The 20910-nt window shown below is 33.5% G+C and overlaps 1 protein-coding gene across 2 annotated transcripts in view; it reads right to left on the bottom strand.

Moving 5' to 3' along the window:
* LOC140451813 (solute carrier family 12 member 8) overlaps nt 1-20189 on the bottom strand; it is a 47408-nt gene extending 27219 nt beyond the window's left edge. The window contains exons 1-4 of one of the 2 annotated variants that reach the window (XM_072545682.1): nt 19812-20189; nt 9499-9689; nt 8868-9048; nt 6218-6363 (exon numbers count right to left, since the gene is read on the bottom strand). In XM_072545682.1, coding sequence (XP_072401783.1) covers nt 6218-6363; nt 8868-9048; nt 9499-9681 — 510 coding nt within the window. In that variant the 5' untranslated portion in view covers nt 9682-9689; nt 19812-20189. The remainder of the gene's footprint in view (nt 1-6217; nt 6364-8867; nt 9049-9498; nt 9690-19811) is intronic. The other variant, XM_072545681.1, reaches the window with a different exon arrangement.
* Nucleotides 20190-20910: the final 721 nt, after the last annotated feature.

Raw genomic sequence — 20910 nt, 5'->3', positions numbered from 1 at the left:
ATATGCTTCGTCAAATTGTGATGCTTGCAACGATATGTATGTGCAGGGCCGCCGCTACCATGTGTGCCAAGTGTGCATCGCACACGGGCGGCCAAAAGCAGTCCACTGATGATAATACTTTTTTAAAACGAAAATAAATTCGAATAATTAAATAGTAATGATTCAGATAATTAAACTAACTAAAGATAATGGGCAGGACATGTGATACGCAGTAACGACAATCGCCTTATAAACAATGTGTTCTGGGAAAGGCCAGAGGGAAGAAGGTCTGTAGGGCGGCCTAGAAAAAGGTGGAAAGATGCAGTCAAAGAAGATCTAGAAAAAATGGGAGTGCGAAAATGGGAATTACTGGCACAGGACCGACAAACATGGAAGGCAATAGTAAACGCGGCAAAGACTCACGAAGAGTTGTAGCGCCATTGATGATGATAATGATGATGATTTAGATAATTCTGTGAACTCTAATATTCCAAACAATAATAATTATTCAGTACGTGATAATACTTAAATGTGTTTCATTTATCATGTATACTTCTTTTTTTCATCCTAATCCAAAAAAAATTTCAAAAAATATTATTTATTGTATGAACTGCCGCCCTTTTGTAGGTACAGTCATAAAGCAGTTTCGGGAATACTTTTTAATTCAAAGCGGCTGGCGGCTTTCGGACTCCAGTTATTTGAGATTTCACACGTAGATACTTTACAAGAATTTAGACAAGTGGTTGTAAAGTTTCTGTTATAATATTGTTCCTATGGTTATATTTATAGATGGGTTATTATGTCTTATGTTCAGTCTTAGTTGAGAATTCGATGAATTTAGACACGCTTTTGATAGACGATTTCGTTTGTAAAATATAGTACTGTATCCGTTTCTTTTGCACAGTAGGTACTGTATTTCGAAGTAACGTCGAGATCAGAGCAATTTTATTCGTATATGCGTTACGGCTACATATTATTTGGAGAAACATTATTTGGACCACTTATTTGCAGTGTTTTTGGATTTATTTTGTTAAATCCGCCCGGCTTCGTTCTTAAGTGATAATTTCAAAATGTCCGAAAGAAAAGGAAAATGACTTTCAGGTTTTTAATATAGAAAAATAAAAGAGGCAAAAACTGAGGAGAAAAATAAACTTAGCGGTGCACTGGAATCATTTTTGATGAAAAACATACATGAAAATATAGAAGACTCGGATATAAATTTAGGACCTTCAACTTCAAGCAAAGTCCAAACCATATAAAAAAGTACCAAAAAATTGAATATTCCTGCGGATAGAGACGGATGATTTGATGACAATAATAGCGATAGTGCGAGTACTAATGCTGAAACGCCTGAACCTGAAACCACCGACCAAGACAGAACAATTAATGTTCCAGTTAATCTGGATTGCAGTGTAGGAAGTTCCAGCATATATTTGGTTTCAGATGATCCTGGAAAATGACCTGCAAATATGAATCCAAGTGAAGTTCAATTTGTTGTTGAAAATTTTCCTCAGCAAATTACAAAAATTAACTTCTCCAGAGATACAAATAATAGGAAATTTTCAGAAACTTTATATTACCGCACATTACCTAATCAAGACCAAATTCATCGCCCGTGTTTACTTTACTCATTATCACTAAATAGTGTTTTTTGTGCACCTTGTAAACTATTTTGTTGTGATGAAAGCAGCCGACAATTACTTAGTGGAATTAATGGGGTAAGTGACTTGCAACATTTAGCTGTTATTTAAAAAAGACATGAATCCGGTGCAGCTCATATAAAATATTCTCAAAAACTGTTTGAACTATCTACAACATTAAAAAAAGGATTAACAGTTGACTCTGCTCATCAAAAATTATATGAAATGGAGAAAAAACATTGGGGCGCACGTAGAACAAATAACAATTGTAGTAAGATGTGTTTCTGCTTTCTGCAATGTTATCTATTGAACATGAAGTGTGTGTGACATTGGACATTAAAGATATTGTCAAAAAGTTTTCCGAGACGAAAGCCCGAAAAGTGCGTTTTTAGTTTTTTTATGTGTTTATGTTTCTATTCACGGTTTATTTTAATTAAATGGACGTTTAAATTAGGATATTAAGACATACATATTCTGGACGTTGGATCATGGTTATTAAATTAGGATAATGGACGTTTAAATTAGGATATTAGGATAGGATATTAGGATATACATTAGGATAATATATGGACATTGAATCATGGAGATTAGTCTAAATGTTCAAGTAAATAATTATCTATTTACAAATTATTATTGTTATATTATGCATCTTCTTCACATTTCTTTAAATAACAGTATGTATGTCTAAAGTGTTGGAAGGGGGGCGGCAAATATTAAGTTGCACACGGGCGGCCAATACGTTAGCGGCGGCCCTGTGTATGTGGCAACTAAATGTACGGAAAGGAAATAGTAAATATAACTAGCAATTAAAAAAATACCCGTAAAAGCTAGTAAAAATCGTAGCAAGCATCAAACTTTGACGAACCATATCGTTACCGTTAGTCAAAGAATATTACACAAAAGACCATTTTTTAAGTATAGAAAATAAGCTTTCTTTTTTATTTAGTAATGCATATACCTAAATGTACAAGAAAAAAGTTATAAGAAATTAAAAAAATAGCAGTAAAACTTCAAAAATCGTTATAAGTAGAGAAGATTGAAGAACCATATCTTGCTTAAAATTAGTCCTAGAACCTTCTACAATAGACCATTTTAAAGATAATTTATTTAATAATTTAATTTATTAAAAAAAAAATAGGAAAAACGTATCTCCCATACTATAAATCCTAAGGACTTCGAATAAACGTCATTTTAAAGAGGAAGGATAGAAGTTTGTTTCTGTGGCCTATACCTATACCTTCGTGGTATAGAGTTATAGGACAAAAAAGAAAAATCGCGTTTTTTTTTGCTTCGTTTTTTGAATATATTTTTGTCAAAAAAATTACTTTTGACTCTTGAAATTTAATTTTAAACATTTCTGTAGATGTATATATACGAAAAGTGCTTAGAATTCACCCAAATGCACCCTAGTGCATAGGGACTAATTCACCACTTTCTCAAGATCTTACCCCTTTAAATGATAGCACTCCGCGGTTTTATGGGATAAAAAAGAAAAATCGCGTTGTATCGTGTTTTTTTTTGCTTCGTTTTTGAATATATTTTAACCCAAAAATAATATTTTTGAGTTAAAATGGTAATAATTTTGATAGGAAATTTAATTCTGAATAACTTTTCTGTAGATGCATATGTATGAAAGGTGCATAAAATTCACCCAAATGCACCTTAGTGCATGGGGACTAATTCACTCAATAACGCACCCCTTTAAATAGTAGCACTCCGCGTTTTTTCATATTTGGGAGTCCATTGACCATGCATATGAAGCAATAAATTTAACTTTAACGTTTTAGTTCCTTTTAGCCCTCTTTTTTGGAAATAATCAATAGTCCAAAACTATTCACGATGAGACAGACGATAATACGATAATGGAAGAAAATTATGCCTCCTAGTAGCAATAACAAACAGTTACATCATGAGCACAAACTTAAAGCACAGATGAGAAGATAAAGTAACATGGCTGAAACATGGTACAACAGATATGGCAAAATCAGATAGACCACATATTAATATAAAAAAAATGGAAAACAATAGTGCATGACGTCAGCTCATTTAGAGGGGCAAATGCGGACGCGGGCCACTTTCTATTAATAGAAGAAATATAAATGAAGGTAATTAAAATTGAGAGAACAAGGCAAAACAAAAGAAGATGAACATGGAACTAAGAGAACAATATGAGATAACCCTAAAGAAAAATCTAACAGAAGCAAATAACACAGGAAAGAGGTAAATAAAAAGAAGAAAGAAGAGTTACACTCAATCTAGTAGTTACATACGCAACTGAGACAATGTCCTCACAGATAAATATGAAGACAAATTAAGAATATTCGAAAAGAAAATAATTATGGGCCCGATAAGAATGGAAAACGGAGAAATGAGAAAAAGAATGAACCATGAAATAATATAGAAAGAAGGAAAGACGACCTACTGATTAAGGTCACCAGATGGAAGCCAGAAACTGAAAAACCAAGGGAAAGACCTAGATAGAGATGGGAGGAGCAGGTAATGATATCAAAATACTGAAAGTGATAAACTGGACGGACCTACGCATAGATCGAAATGAGTGGAAGAAAACTGTAACGAAAGCCAAGTCATAGAACAAACTTTGTCAATACACAAGAAGAATGCTGAGAATTCACCGCAATAAGCGAATCAAAGAGCTCTAAGTAAAAGTGACAAACGCTATATCAGGAATGAAAAGCCTTGATAATGATGATTTTAAAATGATAAGAAATAAAAGTTACAGAGATATGCATGGACTAAGTAACTTAAATTAAGTTACCCAAATTAAGTCTTAATATACTTAAAGTCCATCCATCCAATGGCGCTACAGCCCAAATCGGGCCTTGGCCTCCTTCAACAGGCTTCTCCAACCATCTCTATTTACCGCTGTTCTTTTCCATGAACGCGTTCCCAGGCAGTTCCTGGCATCCTCATCGACTTCATCTTCCCATCTCTTTTTAGGTCTTCCAACAGGTCTTTTTCCCTGCATTCTTGCATTTAATAATTTTCTGGGGATTCTATTCTCATGCATGCGGACCACGTGCCCTGCCCATCGTAATCTCTGCAGTTTAGTATGTTGTGCTAGAGGTGGTTCGCTATATTGCTCGTATATTTCTCTATTGTACCTAATTCGCCAGTTGTTGTTTTCACTTATTGGGCCCAGGATCCTACGTAATATTTTTCTTTCAAACACATCTAATGCATTGGCAGATTTCTGTGTCACCACCCATGTTTCGCAACCATAACTTACTATGGGCCTGATTATTGTTTTATAGACCCGGAGTTTTGTTTTCCGGTGTACGTCTCGCGATTTGAATATGTGGCCCATCGCGAAATAGGCTTTATTTGCCAGCACAAGCCTTCTATTTATTTCCGGTTCTTCTTCATTGCTTGCGACCAGATCCATTCCTAGGTATGTGAATCTATTTACATGTTCTATATCGTCAATAAAGTGTTGTTGCACCGGTCTATTTGATCTGGTTTGTATGAGTAGCTTTGTTTTATTTGTATTTATTGCTAGCCCTACTGCTTCTGCACTCTGTTTCACCTCAACGTAGGTTTCTTCCGCTGCATTCATTGTTCTGCTCATTATGTTTATGTCATCTGCGTATGCTGCTAATTGGGTAGACTTGTTTGTAAGTATGTTATTTCCGCTCACCGTCAACCGTCTAATTACATATTCCAGAACAAGATTAAAGAGCGTTGGAGCTAGTCCGTCGCCTTGTTTCAGTCCTTGCGTTATCGTAAACGCATCAGTGATCTGTCCCTGAATACATACCTGTGCTTCTGTTTCTGTCATTGTCATTTGCACTAGTCGTATTAATTTTGATGGTATGCCAAATTCTTTCAGTATATTAGGTAGAATTGTTCTATCTATTGAATCATAGGCTTGTTTAAAATCTACAAAGAGATTGTAAACGTCCATGTCATATTCCCATGCTTTGGCTAGTATTTGTTTAACTGTAAATAGTTGGTACTTTCTTCTTCTTCTTCTAATGGCGCTACAACCCTTTGTGAGTCTTGGCCTGCTTAACAATGTTCTTCCATTCTGCCCTGTCGGATACTTTCCTTCGCCACTGCCTGATGTTCATGGTTTTAAGATCCCTCTCTACGTCGACTATCCATCTTTTACGGGGCCTTCCTCTTGTTCTGTTTCCTTGGGGCTTCCATCTCTGGACTACTTTTACAGCTCGATTATCTGGCATTCTTTCTAGGTGACCAAGCCAGTTTAGTCTTTGTGACTTTACAAATCTGACAATATCTGCGCTCTGCATTAGTTCATCCAGCTCGTGATTCATTTTAATTCTCCACGAACCATCGCTGCATTGGGTTGGTCCAAATATCTTCCTTAGTATTTTGCGCTCAAATATTCTCAGTTGATTTTCATCAGTGGTTGAGAGGGTCCACGTTTCACATCCATATGTGACCACTGGTCTAATTACTGTTTTGTAGATTCTCAGCTTAGACTCACGATTCAGTAACTTACTTTTCATTAAGTCTTTAAAAATAGTTGGTACTAAATATACTTAAAGTACTTGAAAAAATTCTGCATGAAATATATGATTTTTCCTAAAAAAACTGTACATAATTTATTAACTTACCTGGCCAAAACAATATAATAGACCAAGTGATCCCCCGAATCTTGATCCAAGTGTATGTGCTACAACAAAATAGACGCCTCCAGACTCTATTCTACATCTTTCACATATTCCTACCGCTGAAAGCACTGATATCAAGGCAGTGAACACTAGAATTATAAAAAATGTTAAATATAGGTTTAAATACAATAAGATTTAGATAACAAAACAAAAATCAAAACTAATGAATTGTTTTTATTTGTGCTCTTAAATATTATGTCTATATGGGATTAAGCCACAATTGATTGTAATGCAAATTACATTTGTAACTAATGCTTGCTGATTTCCACTTCGGAAATCGTTTTTAAAAAGATTATTTTAAAAATTCTGCGAAAATATATAACCAACAAGTTACTGTTTCTAGGTTATGTTTTTCAACATTGATGGTTGACTTACTTGGCCTCGATCTTGTAGGCAACTACGTCAAACATTAGTTAGTTACAAGTGTAATTTCCATTAATCAACTGTGACTTCATCTCATATAAACATATTTAACTTAAACATGCCACAAGGAAGCAGTTTTAGAAGTATTTGTGCTCTTATTTCAACTTTATTTATTGTCCCCATTAATTTTGCTGTATTTATTTCCATGTTTTGTCTTTTTTTTTACTTTCTGCTTGTATTTTGTGGAAATGTTGAAATTTAGGCTTGTCTCGCTTGTATTTAATTTCAGAAGAATTTGGCCTATCCATTTACTATTTTTTTATGACTTCCTTGTTAAACCTACCTTACTGATTCTGATTGTCTTTATTAGATGTTTGATCATTTTATTTACAATTTAAATGTATCCTAGCATCTAGCAAAATTCCGCAAAATCTTTCAGTTGCTTTCCACCCACAGTTATGATGCTGTTTGCTGTTCTACGTTCAGTAAGGCTACGTTTTTTTAAAGAGGTTCAACATTTTCAATAAATTAATATTTTTTTCTGAAGAATGGAGTTAATAATAATAGTCTGTCTCCCTTAACGTCACTACTGCAGTTTGGGCGTATAGCTTAGCTAGTGCCAAGCTTTAACCGATTATTATTACCCCTATAAGGTTGAGTCGACCTGGAGCATTTAGATATTTAAAAATATCTAAATGTTTCCATCGGCGGTAGGGATCAAGCCTAGCCTTTTGCGTAATAATCAGACATCCGGCCCGCCAAAATGAAGTTATTATGGAAAGAAAAATATTCTGCTTTTTAATGCAATGCTTTTTAAATGCATCCGTTTTTTTCGAATCCTGAGAAAACTAACAAATATTTTTGAAAAATTTAAACGCAGAATGAAAGATTACATTATTACCGAGGACTGAAAGTCCTTTAGAATAAACAAAAAGTTTTTTTTGAATGAGATATTTGAAATTAAAAATCACACAAAATTTTCTCTTTTTTTCGTCTCTGTAACTTATTAAAATAAATATTATAGAAGTTTTCAGGGACTTTCGGCCCTCAGTAATAATGTATTCTTTCATTCTGCGTTTAAATTTTTCAAAACTACTTATTAGTTTTCTCAGGATTCGAAAAAAATGAATGCGTTTAAAAAGCATTGGCTTGAAATTTTGCGCCTACGCTCTTAAACTACCAGTACGCTTCCCCCATTAGGGCTATTCATTAATTTCCTGTTTCGTTGATTGGTCTAGCTGATTTTTTATCGCCACATCCTCTCCTTATATATTTTCATTTCATTCTTGGTCCTCTTGTTCTATTAAGAGTTTTTTAATACATTCAGCCATACTCTTTATCGTCTGATATTTTTCATATAATTCTTCATGTCATTTATCTTACCTTTAACGGTTTTGTTATGCTCACTATTTTTCTGATACAATGCTTTTGTGTTACTATTCTTACTTTCTTTTTTAGATTGGTTATATCTCATCATCTAACTAGTTCCACGTTAAGAAAATAACATTGCGGAGATAGGGCCATGTATTTCTTATGGACGATAGAAGCGCAGCGATGCCAGGATGAACACAAGCACGATTCAGGGTCGTATCATTTGTATTTTCGTTTTCACAGACATGAATTAAATTAATGTTTTTTAACGTAATTGACCAAAAGTGCCCATTCGAAACAAGAGATGAAAAGTAGGGAAAATGATTTTAATTAAATAAATAGTATCTACAAAAGATAATTTTATCTTATCTTATTTTAATTATAGTAACGACAGTTTATTTGTTTATCGGTAAGAATATCACATACCTACCATGAATCATAGAAATCAGTAGAAAATATTGCTTAGTTAAATCATACACTTTGCCGGCTATTAAAGATTTAAAAGCAAATAAACGGACCGCTTGGAATGCATAAATCTAATTAGTAATTGCAACTTAAATGTTAATTGAAAATGGAAATTCGAAAAATATATCGACAATCTAGTAAACCGCATGCCTGAGAGTTTTGGCAACACTGGTCTCCATAAGCCTAATGTTATTTTCTTAACGTGGAACGCTCTATAGGTTCTTTTAATTCTCCTTATTTTTTCCTTACATTAATTCCTTAGTTTATTCTCCTTTATATTCTCGTTTATGCACTTAGCCACATTTTATTATTTCAATCATCTTTTAATGGCAGCTTCTTCTTTTTTGTATACAACAATATAAATACAAAAAGTAATACATCGAACTATATCTACCTGAGAATAAAACTATAGAAATGCCACTAAAGACTCCAGCTTGTGCCACAATCCATCCTGATCGTAAAAATACTATCACACCAAATATGTTAATTAAGCAAGATGTGAAAACACCATCCCATGTTCCAAACAAAACCGGTTGGGATATAAAAAAGTTAGATTTCCACCAAGGCACATCTCCCTAAAGCAAAATATAATCATAAAAATACCAAACATATATTGCATTTATTTAATTATATTGATAACATTAAAAGCAACGGATTTTTTGAAAGCGAAATAAAATATTTTCTAAACAAAAATTAAAAAAGCTGTTTTGTAAGTACCTAGTCTCAGCTGTAGAACAATAATGGTTCTAAGATAGCTTGTTTCTGAGGTACACGGTGTTAAATTTGTAAAATTAAGTACGGTTCTTTTTTACAATTCAGTAGGTGGAAGAAAACATAAGAAAGATATAACATAAAATTAAAAATACGACATACTAGAAATTGGAAAAGAAAACTGAAAAAAAAAAGAAAGTTGATCTAACATGATTCATTACAAATAAACTTGTGGTTAGCAAGTGATATAATAATAATTAAATGCTGACATTGTACTTTAACCGCATATAGTTGTTAATAATGGGTATACTTACTTGTTCCTCTGCAAATAGTTCATTAGCCCCTGATGCTTGATGACCCCCGGCACCATAATCATTTGACAAATCAACAAAACCACTTGTGTTACCTCTAACCCTGGCTGCCTCTGTTCCAAGTCCATATCTGGACCAATTAATATCCTTATTTCTTAGGTCTCTGCTCGCGTTCCCGTTTTCCATTTCTTAACCTACAGACACACTTTTATGAGACAAACACGTGCCTAGTATATGTATATATACACCAAAATTATGGAATAAATTCATTATTTCAGAAACAGACGACTTAAAAAAAATCTTAAAACACGTAACTTTTAGTTGCTATATATATATATATATATATATATATATATATATATATATATATATATATATATATATATATATATATATATATATATATATATATATATATACACTCGCGATCATAAAATCCGGGTCACCTTGAAAATCACCGATATTTCATTTTTAACGAGCTTTATCGTAAATAATAATAACACAAATACAAACTAATGCATGTTTCTGAGAATTGTTGCGGTTTCCTTTGTAACAAAGAATTCCAATAGTGCCGATTTCGCGGTAAAGTGCACACTTCCCAAAATGAACGCTACCTGTAACTCCGCTTGTTTTAAATGTCTCGTTTGTACTTCGACTTTCTGTTCAAATGCAACGGACAAACGTTTATTATTGCCACCATTAGTGTTTATTGGTGCCATTATTAGTGTTTATTTTTTGACAAAAATGCCTTTGACTGTTGTTGAAACGGCACAAATTGTTGCACTTGTGGAAGACTGTCACACTCAACGGAAAGTCGCAAGAACTGTTGGCGTAAGCCTTTCTACGGTTCAACGAGTGCTTCAACGCTTTCAGGAGGCAAGTTTGCTAACCAGGCGACCTGGCTCTGGACGAAAAAGAACGACCAAGGCACTAGATGACCGTTTCCTTGTGTTTCAGACTTTAAGAAACCGGACCTCAACTGCGGTTATGCATCAAAATCGTCTAGAGGAAGTACGAAATCGCAATTTTAGTGTTGCAACAGTCAGAAGAAGACTTCGTTCCTCTTGACTATCTTCTCGGGTAATGGCTAGAGGACCGCCACTTCGCCGGGTGCCTCGAGTTGCACGACTAGCTTTTGCTCGACAATACGCGCATTGGGGAATTAACGATCATAGCAAAGTGTTATTATCAGATGAATCCCGTTTCTGCCTTACTGGATCCGATGGACGTGTAAGAGTTTGGAGGAGAACCGGTGAACGATTTTCACAAGCTTGCATTGCTCCAAGAATGCCATTTCGTGGAGGCTCGGTCCTGGCTTGGGGATGTATATCTTCTGACTTCCACACAGAATTACCCTTCATCGAAAATGGGTCCCTAACTGCACGAAGGTACATTACGGAGATTCCGGAATAACATGTTATGCCCAACATGGCAGGGATTGGAGAAAACGCCGTTTTTATGCAGGACAACGTGCGACCGCACGTTGCCAAGATCAGTATGTAATACTTGGACGAAGTTGGAATTACGAGGGTATCCTGGCCAGCTAGGTCTCCGGACCTGAATCCCATCGAACATCTCTGGGACGATTTGAAAAAACGTATTCAAACCCATACACCTCCTCCTAACAACGCACAGGAGCTTAAGGATCTGTTAGTGAGAGAGTGGAATAACATACCACAACATGTAATCCGGAGAAAAATTGGGAGTATGCCCCGTCGTCTGCAAGAGGTTATTAGAGCAAGGGGAGGTAATACACGATATTGGTCAATGAAATTTCACTGATTTTTTACCACGTTCTGTATTTTCCATTTTTTTTCGTATGTCTGTTTTATCAACAATTTGATTTGTTTTTTGTTTTTTTCAATAAAAACATTAAAAAACCATTTTTTTTCTTCCAAAACAAACATTGATGACAAATAAAAAATACATTAGCCAAAAAAAAGGTTATTACTGCACCAGAGGCAAAAATATTTAAGAAACTTGAAATTTTCAAGATGACCCGGATTTTATGATCGCGAGTGTATATATATATATATATATATATATATATTGAAATGATATTGAACATGGGAGAAGGAAAAATAGTGTTTAAATGTAAAAGGGAGAAAAAATAATTTATAAGTTATATAGTAGATAATATTGGATGTAGGGGGTGTTTGGTTGTTTTAATAAGTTATATACTAGAGAATTTTATAAAAATTATTTATATGAGGGTATTCTTAAGAAATTAGCATATAATAAGTGTAAAAAGTTTTATTTTAATAATTATAATATTGTAAATATATTTAAGTGAGCCATGTGAATAGGCAACCAAATATACCTACTCGGAATAAGTTACAGTTACAGAAAAGCCTAAATGTCGATAAAATTCTCGATAGAAAAGTAAAGAATTCTCTAGATCACAGAAGATGGCCTGTTTGCGAAATAGAATAATTCCAGAAAATTCAGAGATGTAGGAAATGGAACAAATCGAATAGGATTTCTTGCCAGATGGTTCTGGAAGATTGAAAAGGTATAAATACTCGGTGATTTGGATTCAAAATGGCCAGTCAGTTAGTAAGAAAGTTAGATAGAGTTAGTAAGAAGTCAGAGAGTTACAGTATAAAGTCAGTCGGTCCTAATTTCAATATAGTTCAAGATAGAATACAGTCAGTCAGTTGGTGAAATGTTCAATATAGTAAGTTCAATGAAGATGAAGAAACAGAATAAAGAAAATATGATTGGAAGAAATTAAAAATCATATTATGATTGGAGATTAGTAGAAATAAAATTATATAATATATTATTTTTGATTGGATATTGGTGTATTAAAAAGAAGAATAAATATAAATGCAGTTAAGAAGAAAAATATTTTAAATTGGTGGAAGCTGATAATTGGAAAAAGTAATTTCACAAAAACAAGGATAACCGAAGCTGAGAACGAAGACATTGAGTGGTGATTAAAATCTATATAGTGGAAAACAGTTCATTTAGGCATTCAGTGACAGAAAGGTACAAAATTTTGTTAATATAATTTAGTTAGTGTCATAAGAATTTCAATTTTAAAGATAGTTTGTTTAAAATTTACATTGTCTATATAATTTAATTAGTTTCATAAGAATTTTAATTTAAAGATAGTTTATTTTAAATTTTACATTGGTTATGTTAGATATATATGTGTGTTTCATAATAGATATAATAATGATAATTTCAAAAAGTGCTTACAAACTAATTCTTTGAGAACCGCGATAAAAACCCTATATATAAATTTTTAGAATGTATTATCCATTATTATATTTTATATTTGTATTTTTAATGTTGAGTGTCAAAGTTTATTTTAAATAATCTCAACGACTATTAAGTTGCACTGACAAATTGTGATATTTTGTGAATATTTACATATTTTTGTTATATAATATATTAGTGTCTTGAAAAAGGAATAAAACCATTCCGAAAGCTCGACAAAAAGTCAAAAGAGTGTTTCTCTAACATCTCGGCCAACCTTCTGAGTGCATCCCTAATAAACTGGTGGTTTTGTATATATATATATATATATATATATATATATATATATATATATATATATATATATATATATATATCTATCGCGTTCCGAAAGGTTTCCGCGGTTAGTACAATTAAACCTAGAACTAAGATTAATACTATTACAGGAATTAATATTAAACTTAACAGTCTTCCGTGTAACAGATTCAACCGTGCCGGTCATCATTGCGCCGAGCTATCAACATCATCTTCGATGTCTTCTTCAGGGCTTCCGAGGTCTCAGTCTCCCGAGCCGCCAGACACTACACTGATCACTAATCAATGCGTTACTGGTGCTGGGAATAGAGAAAGGGTAATTTATACCGTCGATGGTGACATGGCTTGGGTGGAGGTTGGCGTGGGAGGCAGAGTGGGAATTGTCGCGGAGGTTGGCGCGAACATTTCTGACAGTAGGATTTTGATTGACGGGTGGAGCGGACGGTATTTTCTTTATGACAGGTCTCCAAGTCGAAGGTAACCGTATGCTATCATCTCTTTTATTGAGACAATTTGGCCTTTTTTCAATTTCTATGGCTTCTCGGATAATTCTTGGTTTATTGAAGCGGATGGGGGCTATGGTTCTGAAGTTTTCAAAATTAATTTTGTGACCTATATGAAGATGGTGTTGACCTAGAGCTGAAATTGAGTCGAAATTGCGAACAGAAATAGAATGTTCATAAATCCTATATAGAATCCAAAATAATCTAATAGGTTACTAGACAAAGTCAATACTACATTTTCGGAGACGATTGATTTGGTACTTTATTCTTGTCGCAATAAACTTGAAAGTTATAGGTGTATCTTTTTTCAATGCATAATTTATGTCAATACAGTTTTATACCAAATTGATGTCTTTTTTTACTAATATATTGTCAAATACTCAACCGTCCTCTAACTCTAAACGGTACTAATTTTTCTTCTATACAGATATCCTTTTTCGGAACAACGTTTTTGAGAAAATTCTTTATCAACAGATTTATCAAAGGAGAAATTTGTTATAATCTATCTTCTGTTACTATTTCGTTGATATGAAAATGCCATGTTTTGAGTAATAATTGAAAACAGTTGCAAGACATCACATTTTTAAATTTATTATCAGATATACAGACTACAGATATGGCTCGAGATTTCCATGTACTTGGATTTATTAATATTAACTTTCAGTCCCACGAAAAACACCTCGAACACCACGAACACCAAGATGATACACACACGAAATAATACAAGAAAAAAACAAAATATATAAGAAATGGCAAACAAATAAAACATCTAGCAATAGATAACATATCAAAGGAAAAACGGAGAAGTACGCAATCAAATAAAAGAAGCAAAAAATAATTTCTGGGAACAAAAATGTGTCCAAGTTGAAAATTTAATTGGTGGTTCTCAGACTACGGAATCATGGGAAACTATCACTAATCTAAAGAAAAACACCCATAACTCCTTACGCAACTTAATTCCGATAGAAAAGTGGGAAAATCACTATAAACATTTACTCCAAGAGTCCAGATTGGAATATATGGGAGAGGAATACAGTACGGAGAGACAAACAAATAGTAACATTAATACTACTAACAAAGAGGTCCGTACTGCGTTAAATAAATTAAAAAACGGGCGATCTCCAGGACCTGGCAATATAGCTGTAGAGTTACTTAAAGCAGGAGGTCCACTCCTAATAGAAGGAATAACTTTTCTAATGAATTAATGCTGCCAACAAATTAAAGTACCATCTGAATGGAAAACCGCTCACCAAGTGTCCATCTTTAAAAAGGGGAATCGAAAAGATCGTAACTGCTACAGAGGATTAAGTGTCTTCCCTACTTTCGGGAGATTGTTTGGAAAGATAATAAATGGAAAAATACAAGATGATGTAGGACATCTAATTAGAGAAGACCAAAGTGGATTTACGCCTGGTAGACTTGTTTATACTCCAACAATTAATAGAAAAAAGAATAGCGGTTGGTACCGAAGTACATCTAGCCTTCATCGACCTAGAAAGGGCGTATGATACAGTTCCAAGACTTAAATTGTGGCAAGCTTTACAACAACTCAGCATTAGTCCATACATTTTAGGAATAATCACAGAAGTATACAGGGATAATACTACTTACCTAAAAACTGGAAATAAACTATCAGAGCCAATAAAAGTAACTAAAGGACTAAGACAAGGACGCAGTATGTCAGCCTTACTGTTTAATTTATATATTGAGGCAGCCCTCCAAAAATTGGAAAAACCACTGCCAGGGAATGGGAATCCCCATAGGAAATGACGTACTGTTCTCCCTGAACTTTGCAGATGACCAAGTCATCCTAGCTCAAGATTCTTATGATCTAGAATTTATGATAAAGCGTCTATACAGAGAATATGTAAAATGGGGGTTACAAGTCAGCATGAAGAAAACAGAACATGTAGTTATCAATTCAGATGCAAGGTTTGAAATGTTGATAGACGAGGAAAAATTTAAATATTTAGGTGCACTCATTGATAAGAACGGTTTGGGAGAAACCGAAATTAAACACTGAATTAATCAAGGAAGTAAAATTGTATAATGTCTGAACTCCTTATGCTGGGATCGCAACATTTCCAAAAGAAACAAAAAAAGAATAGGGCAAACCATGGTTGAATCAGTTCTTTGTTGTGGCTCTGAAGTATGGACAATTAATGCAGACCTGAAGAGAAGATTGTTGGCAGTTGAAATGGATTATTTGAGAAGTAGTGCTAGAACATCAACGCTGGAAAGGAAGACTAACGAATCTATAAGAAATAACATGAATGCTACAGAAACGGTCATTGACAGAATAGAAAGAAGAGGTTTAAAATGGTTTGGGCACCTATTGAGAATTCCTAACGAACTTTGGCCCCAAAAACTTCACATATGGAAGCCACATGGAAGAAAAAAAAGAGGTTGACCTCGACGCTCATGGAATGAAGGAATTAGAAGAGCGATGGAATCAAAGAGGTTTGGAGGAGGAGCATGCCTTGGACCGGGAGGATTGGCGGAGGAGAACGGGAATACAGCGATAGCCGTCTCCAAAATGTATTTTATTTACAAGTTGGATAATAATATTAATATCCTGTAATATATATATATATATATATATATATATATATATATATATATATATATATATATATATATATATATTTTTGACAGTTCGATTTGTTTGAGTTCTATAATACTTACAGCAACTGAGGTCTATGATACTATTGCAAATTGTAAAAACCGATTATGTGCAGGGCCGGATGGAATCCCAGCCTATTTTCTGAAAAAATGTATATGTGTACTTACAAAACCAATTTTGTTTATTTTTAACAGATCACTTGGTACTGGTAGCTTTCCCAGTCTCTGGAAGAAAAGTTTTTTAAAGCCGATTTTTAAATCGGGTGCAAGGAACGATATATCAAACTATCGAGCTGTCTGTAATCAGTCAGAGCTGCCCAAGTTGCTTGATTGTTTGGTTAGTAAGAAACTGACATGGAGTTTTAGAAGCATTTTTAATCCTGAACAATTTGGCTTTATGAGAGGGAGGTCAACAGATGCCAACCTAGTTTTGTATGTGAATCATATATACAACAGCTTTGAAGAGGGAGTCCAGGTTGACTCAATCTATACTGACTTTTCCAAAGCATTTGATCGGGTAAACCATGGGGTTTTCTTACAAAAACTAAGAGCTTTGGGTATTTTGGATCCCCTTCTTCAGTGGATTACAGAATTTGTTAGTGGCCGTACGCAGGCAGTTAACTTGGGAAGTGACACTTCAATTGAAATAACAGTTCCATCGGGCGTGCCACAAGGCTCCCATTGTGGCCCTGTTTTGTTTTGTTTGTTTCTGGTTGATTTAGTACAACAAATCAAAAATTGTAATGTTCTTATGTTTGCTGACGATGTAAAACTGTTTAGAAAAATTCAATCCTGGAATGATGCTGCCATATTACAGGAAGATCTTAAATCATTTTATGATTGGTGCACTTTAAACAAAATGTCACTCAATATAAACAAATGTCATAAAATGACATTCTCAAGGCAAAGAAATCCAATTGAATTTGTTTACTACATAAATAACTTGCCACTAGCCTCGAAAAATGAAGTATTAGATTTGGGAATCTGGTTAGACACCAAACTGTCATTCTCAAGCCACATCAACCAAGTAACAAATAGAGCGATGAAAGTGCTGGGATTTATCCAACGCACATCAGTGGACCTGTCTTTGTTTACATTTAGAAAACTTTATTGTGGTCTCGTTAGACCCATTCTGGAGTTTGGATCAGTTGTATGGTCCCCATCATACCACTGTTACATTCAACAGATTGAAAGAGTCCAGAATAAATTTCTGAGGGTAGCAGCCTATAAGAGTGGATACAGGAGAGAGGAATACAACTATCAGTGGGTAAGAGATAGTCTTAACTTACCAACACTTGAGTCAAGGAGGACATTGTTAGATTTATGTTTCTTACACAAAGTTATCAATGCTTTTATAGATTGTCCTCAACTCTTATCGCTTGTTAGTCTTAAAGTTCCTAGTAGAAGCAACAGACAATCAGAAATCTTTTCAGTGCCATTTCACCACACTAATTATGGTATCAATGAACCAACTACACGATTGGTCCGGAGTGCTAATAGCCTACCAAGACAAATGGATATTTTTGACTCCAAAATTAGTTTGTTTAAAAAACAACTAAAAAGTATCTTACAATAAGTTTGTTGTACATCTATATTATTCTTATATGTTTGTATTATTCTGAGGTGTTTGTTATTTTAATAATTTATTGTTGTTAAGGTGTAACTTTGTAAAACTTGTGATTGTTATTTTAATAATTTATTGATTGTAAGATGTAACTTTGTAAAAATTGTAAGTAAATGGATGCTGTATATAAATAAATAAAAAAAAAATAAAAAAAATATATATATATATATATATATATATATATATATATATATATATATATATATATATATATATATATATATAATAGCTTTCAGTCCTAATTTAGAGCTTTCTCAAATCAGTCTTTTGCTATCCTTACCAGTTCAATTCAATTTCTTGCAATGGGAACCACATCATCAGCATATGCTGAGCATTGGTGCTCTTTGTATAAAATAGTGCCGTATTTATCCCACTAACCCTTACAATTTTTTCTAGAACAATATTGAATTGCAAGGTAGACAACGGGTCTCCTTGGGAACACCTTTTTTATTTAGAATTCTTCTGAGACGGTACCGTCGCATTTTAAAGCACAAATGGTTTATCTAATTGTCATTTTTACCAATCTTACTATTTTTTCTGGCACTTGGAATTCTTTTAGCGTTTCTGTTATTTTATTTCTATCTATTGTATCGTAGGCGGCTTTGTAATCAATGGAAAAGTACTTGTGCTGAAATTTTGTACTCATAGCAATTGATCAGGGTTTGTTTTAGCATAAAAAATTGATCGGTTGTTGATCTTCCCTTGCGAAATCCTCCTTGGTATTCACCTAGATTCTTCTCTCTCTCTCTCTCTCTCTCTCTCTCTATATATATATATATATATATATATATATATATATATATATATATATATATATATTATACTCCCTCTATTACGAACACGGTTATTACGAGTTTTCGCTTATAACGAGGTACATTAGATGTAACGTGAAATTTTTATTGAACTATAACCCTCTATAGCGAGGTTAATTTGCTTATAACGAGAGAAAATAAGATTGAAAAGTGTTTTTTTACGTTTTGGCCCGACCGTAGCTATAAATAAATACCCGTTTTAAGTGCTGTCCGCAATAAACTTCTTACAATTTATGATTCTTAGTCGGAAATATACAATTTATGATTCACAAGTATCATTGTAGGGGGTTGACCATTCACACCTAATAATATAGGTCCTAATAGACAAGATGTGGAAAGTGGAAACCAGTGGTCACATATTGATGTGAAACGTAGACCCTTTCAGCCACTAATGAAAATCAATTGAGAATATTTCAGCACAAAATATTGAAAAAGATATTTGGACAAACCCATTGTAGCAATGGTTTGTGGTGAATAAAAACGAACTATAAGCTGGATGAACTAATGTAGAGCACAGATTTGTAAAGTCACAAAGACTAAACTGGCTTGGCCACTTAAAAAGAATACCAGATAATTGAGCTGTATAAGTAATTCAGAGATAGAAACCACAAGCAAATGGGACAAGAGGAAGGCCCTGTAAAAGGTGGATAGATGACGTAGAGGAAGATCTTAAAACCATGAATATCAGGCAGTGGCGAAGGAAAGTATCTGACAGGGTAGAATGGAAGAACATTGTTAAGCAGGTTAAGACCCACAAAGGGTTGTAGTGGTATTAGAAGAAGAAGAAGAGTACACAACAGATAAAGATAAACAACTTGTACATTTGTTTTTAACATCTAACAATAACAAAATACCATATGAAATCTGCAAAATATTTATGATTACTTTGTGGGGGAGATAAATAATGGAGAAGGCTTAAATCCAAAATGTTAATAAACTTTTGATTAATTGATAGAACAATGTGCTTCTATGGAGGCCTAAAATGTTGAATATTTTTAACCACTAAGAGGCAATTTATTATATTTATGATCAGTAATCCAGTATTAATTATACAAAAAAAAAAGAAAATTGATAAAAACTGAATTGTTGTAATCTAATGGAAATAAATATACATTTGTTAAAATTTGTTGTACAAAACAGTATACAATGTACTGAGGAAGAATATATAAAAATACTCTGTAGTTCTTTGAAATCAAGTTAGTTACATACATTATAAAAAATTTGACATTTACTCACCTTCTTAAATTGTAGATGATTCATATAAAAATATCAAAATATGTTAAGATATGTAAGGATTTTAGTTCCTCATTGGTTCTCCTACACTTATCTATAAATATTCTTATCTAAAAGTCTTGAAAAGGATCCTTTATAATTAGACATGCATTATTTGTTTGTATAAATTATATGGCATTAAAAACCCATTGTACCTTACATTGTTAGACAACTCAACAAATTTCTACTACAGTTACAGTGCTCAAGTCCTAAATGTCACAACAAAACAGTCTTTAAATATCAGGGTCACTTGAAATGTCAGATGTCAGTTTGCAAAAGTAAACATTCATCACCTACCAGTTCATCCTAGGGATGGACCATAAATTTACAGAAACGACTAAAGAAGATTAGAGGCTATTGAAGAATCATATTCCATAATCTCATCGAGCAAAAAGACAAAAGAGGGAATCTAATCGTTATGAAAAGGCGACCAAAAAAGTGGCCTCTGATGGCGGACATATCCGGAAATGCGAATGCGCCAAATTTAAATTTTCCGACACTTATTAACAGTAGCTATAAAATAGTTTTCAGAATGTGTCTTAGACGAGAAAATTTTAATTAAATATTAACGATAACAGTCTAAAATGTGAAACAATTGTTAAAAAACTTCAATATAAATAAGATTTCATGTGACAGTTGGGACAAATAGTAACATAACCCAACTAAATTTGATTTCTTAAACAAGGAAAGACTCTCTTTCCTTGTTTAATTTGGCCTCTCAAGATGGCACTTCCTGTCTAACAATATTTTTGCCCCCACTACCTTTACATTCCCTCTTTTGTCTTTTTGCTCGATGCATAATCTGCACCATAGATGTAAAAATAATAAACTATGTAGAACTGGCGGAATATAAGTGAAGCAGATTTTTTTAAGTTTAATGCTTGTATTGCCGCTAGATGGACACAAATAAGGGGGCAAAAACGGTAATAGTAATAACCAAACGCAATGAATATAACGCATTCGCGAATATTCGCATATATTTGCATTTGCAATTTTTGTGCGAATGTTTTGCTAATATTATAAAAAATGAAGATAATATAGGTTAATAAAATTAAAATACATT

This window comes from Diabrotica undecimpunctata, chromosome 10, assembly GCF_040954645.1.
Source record: "Diabrotica undecimpunctata isolate CICGRU chromosome 10, icDiaUnde3, whole genome shotgun sequence".
Lineage (NCBI taxonomy): Eukaryota > Metazoa > Arthropoda > Insecta > Coleoptera > Chrysomelidae > Diabrotica > Diabrotica undecimpunctata.
The sequence above is the reverse complement of the archived record's forward strand: the minus strand, read 5'-3'. Positions and strand labels throughout refer to the sequence as shown.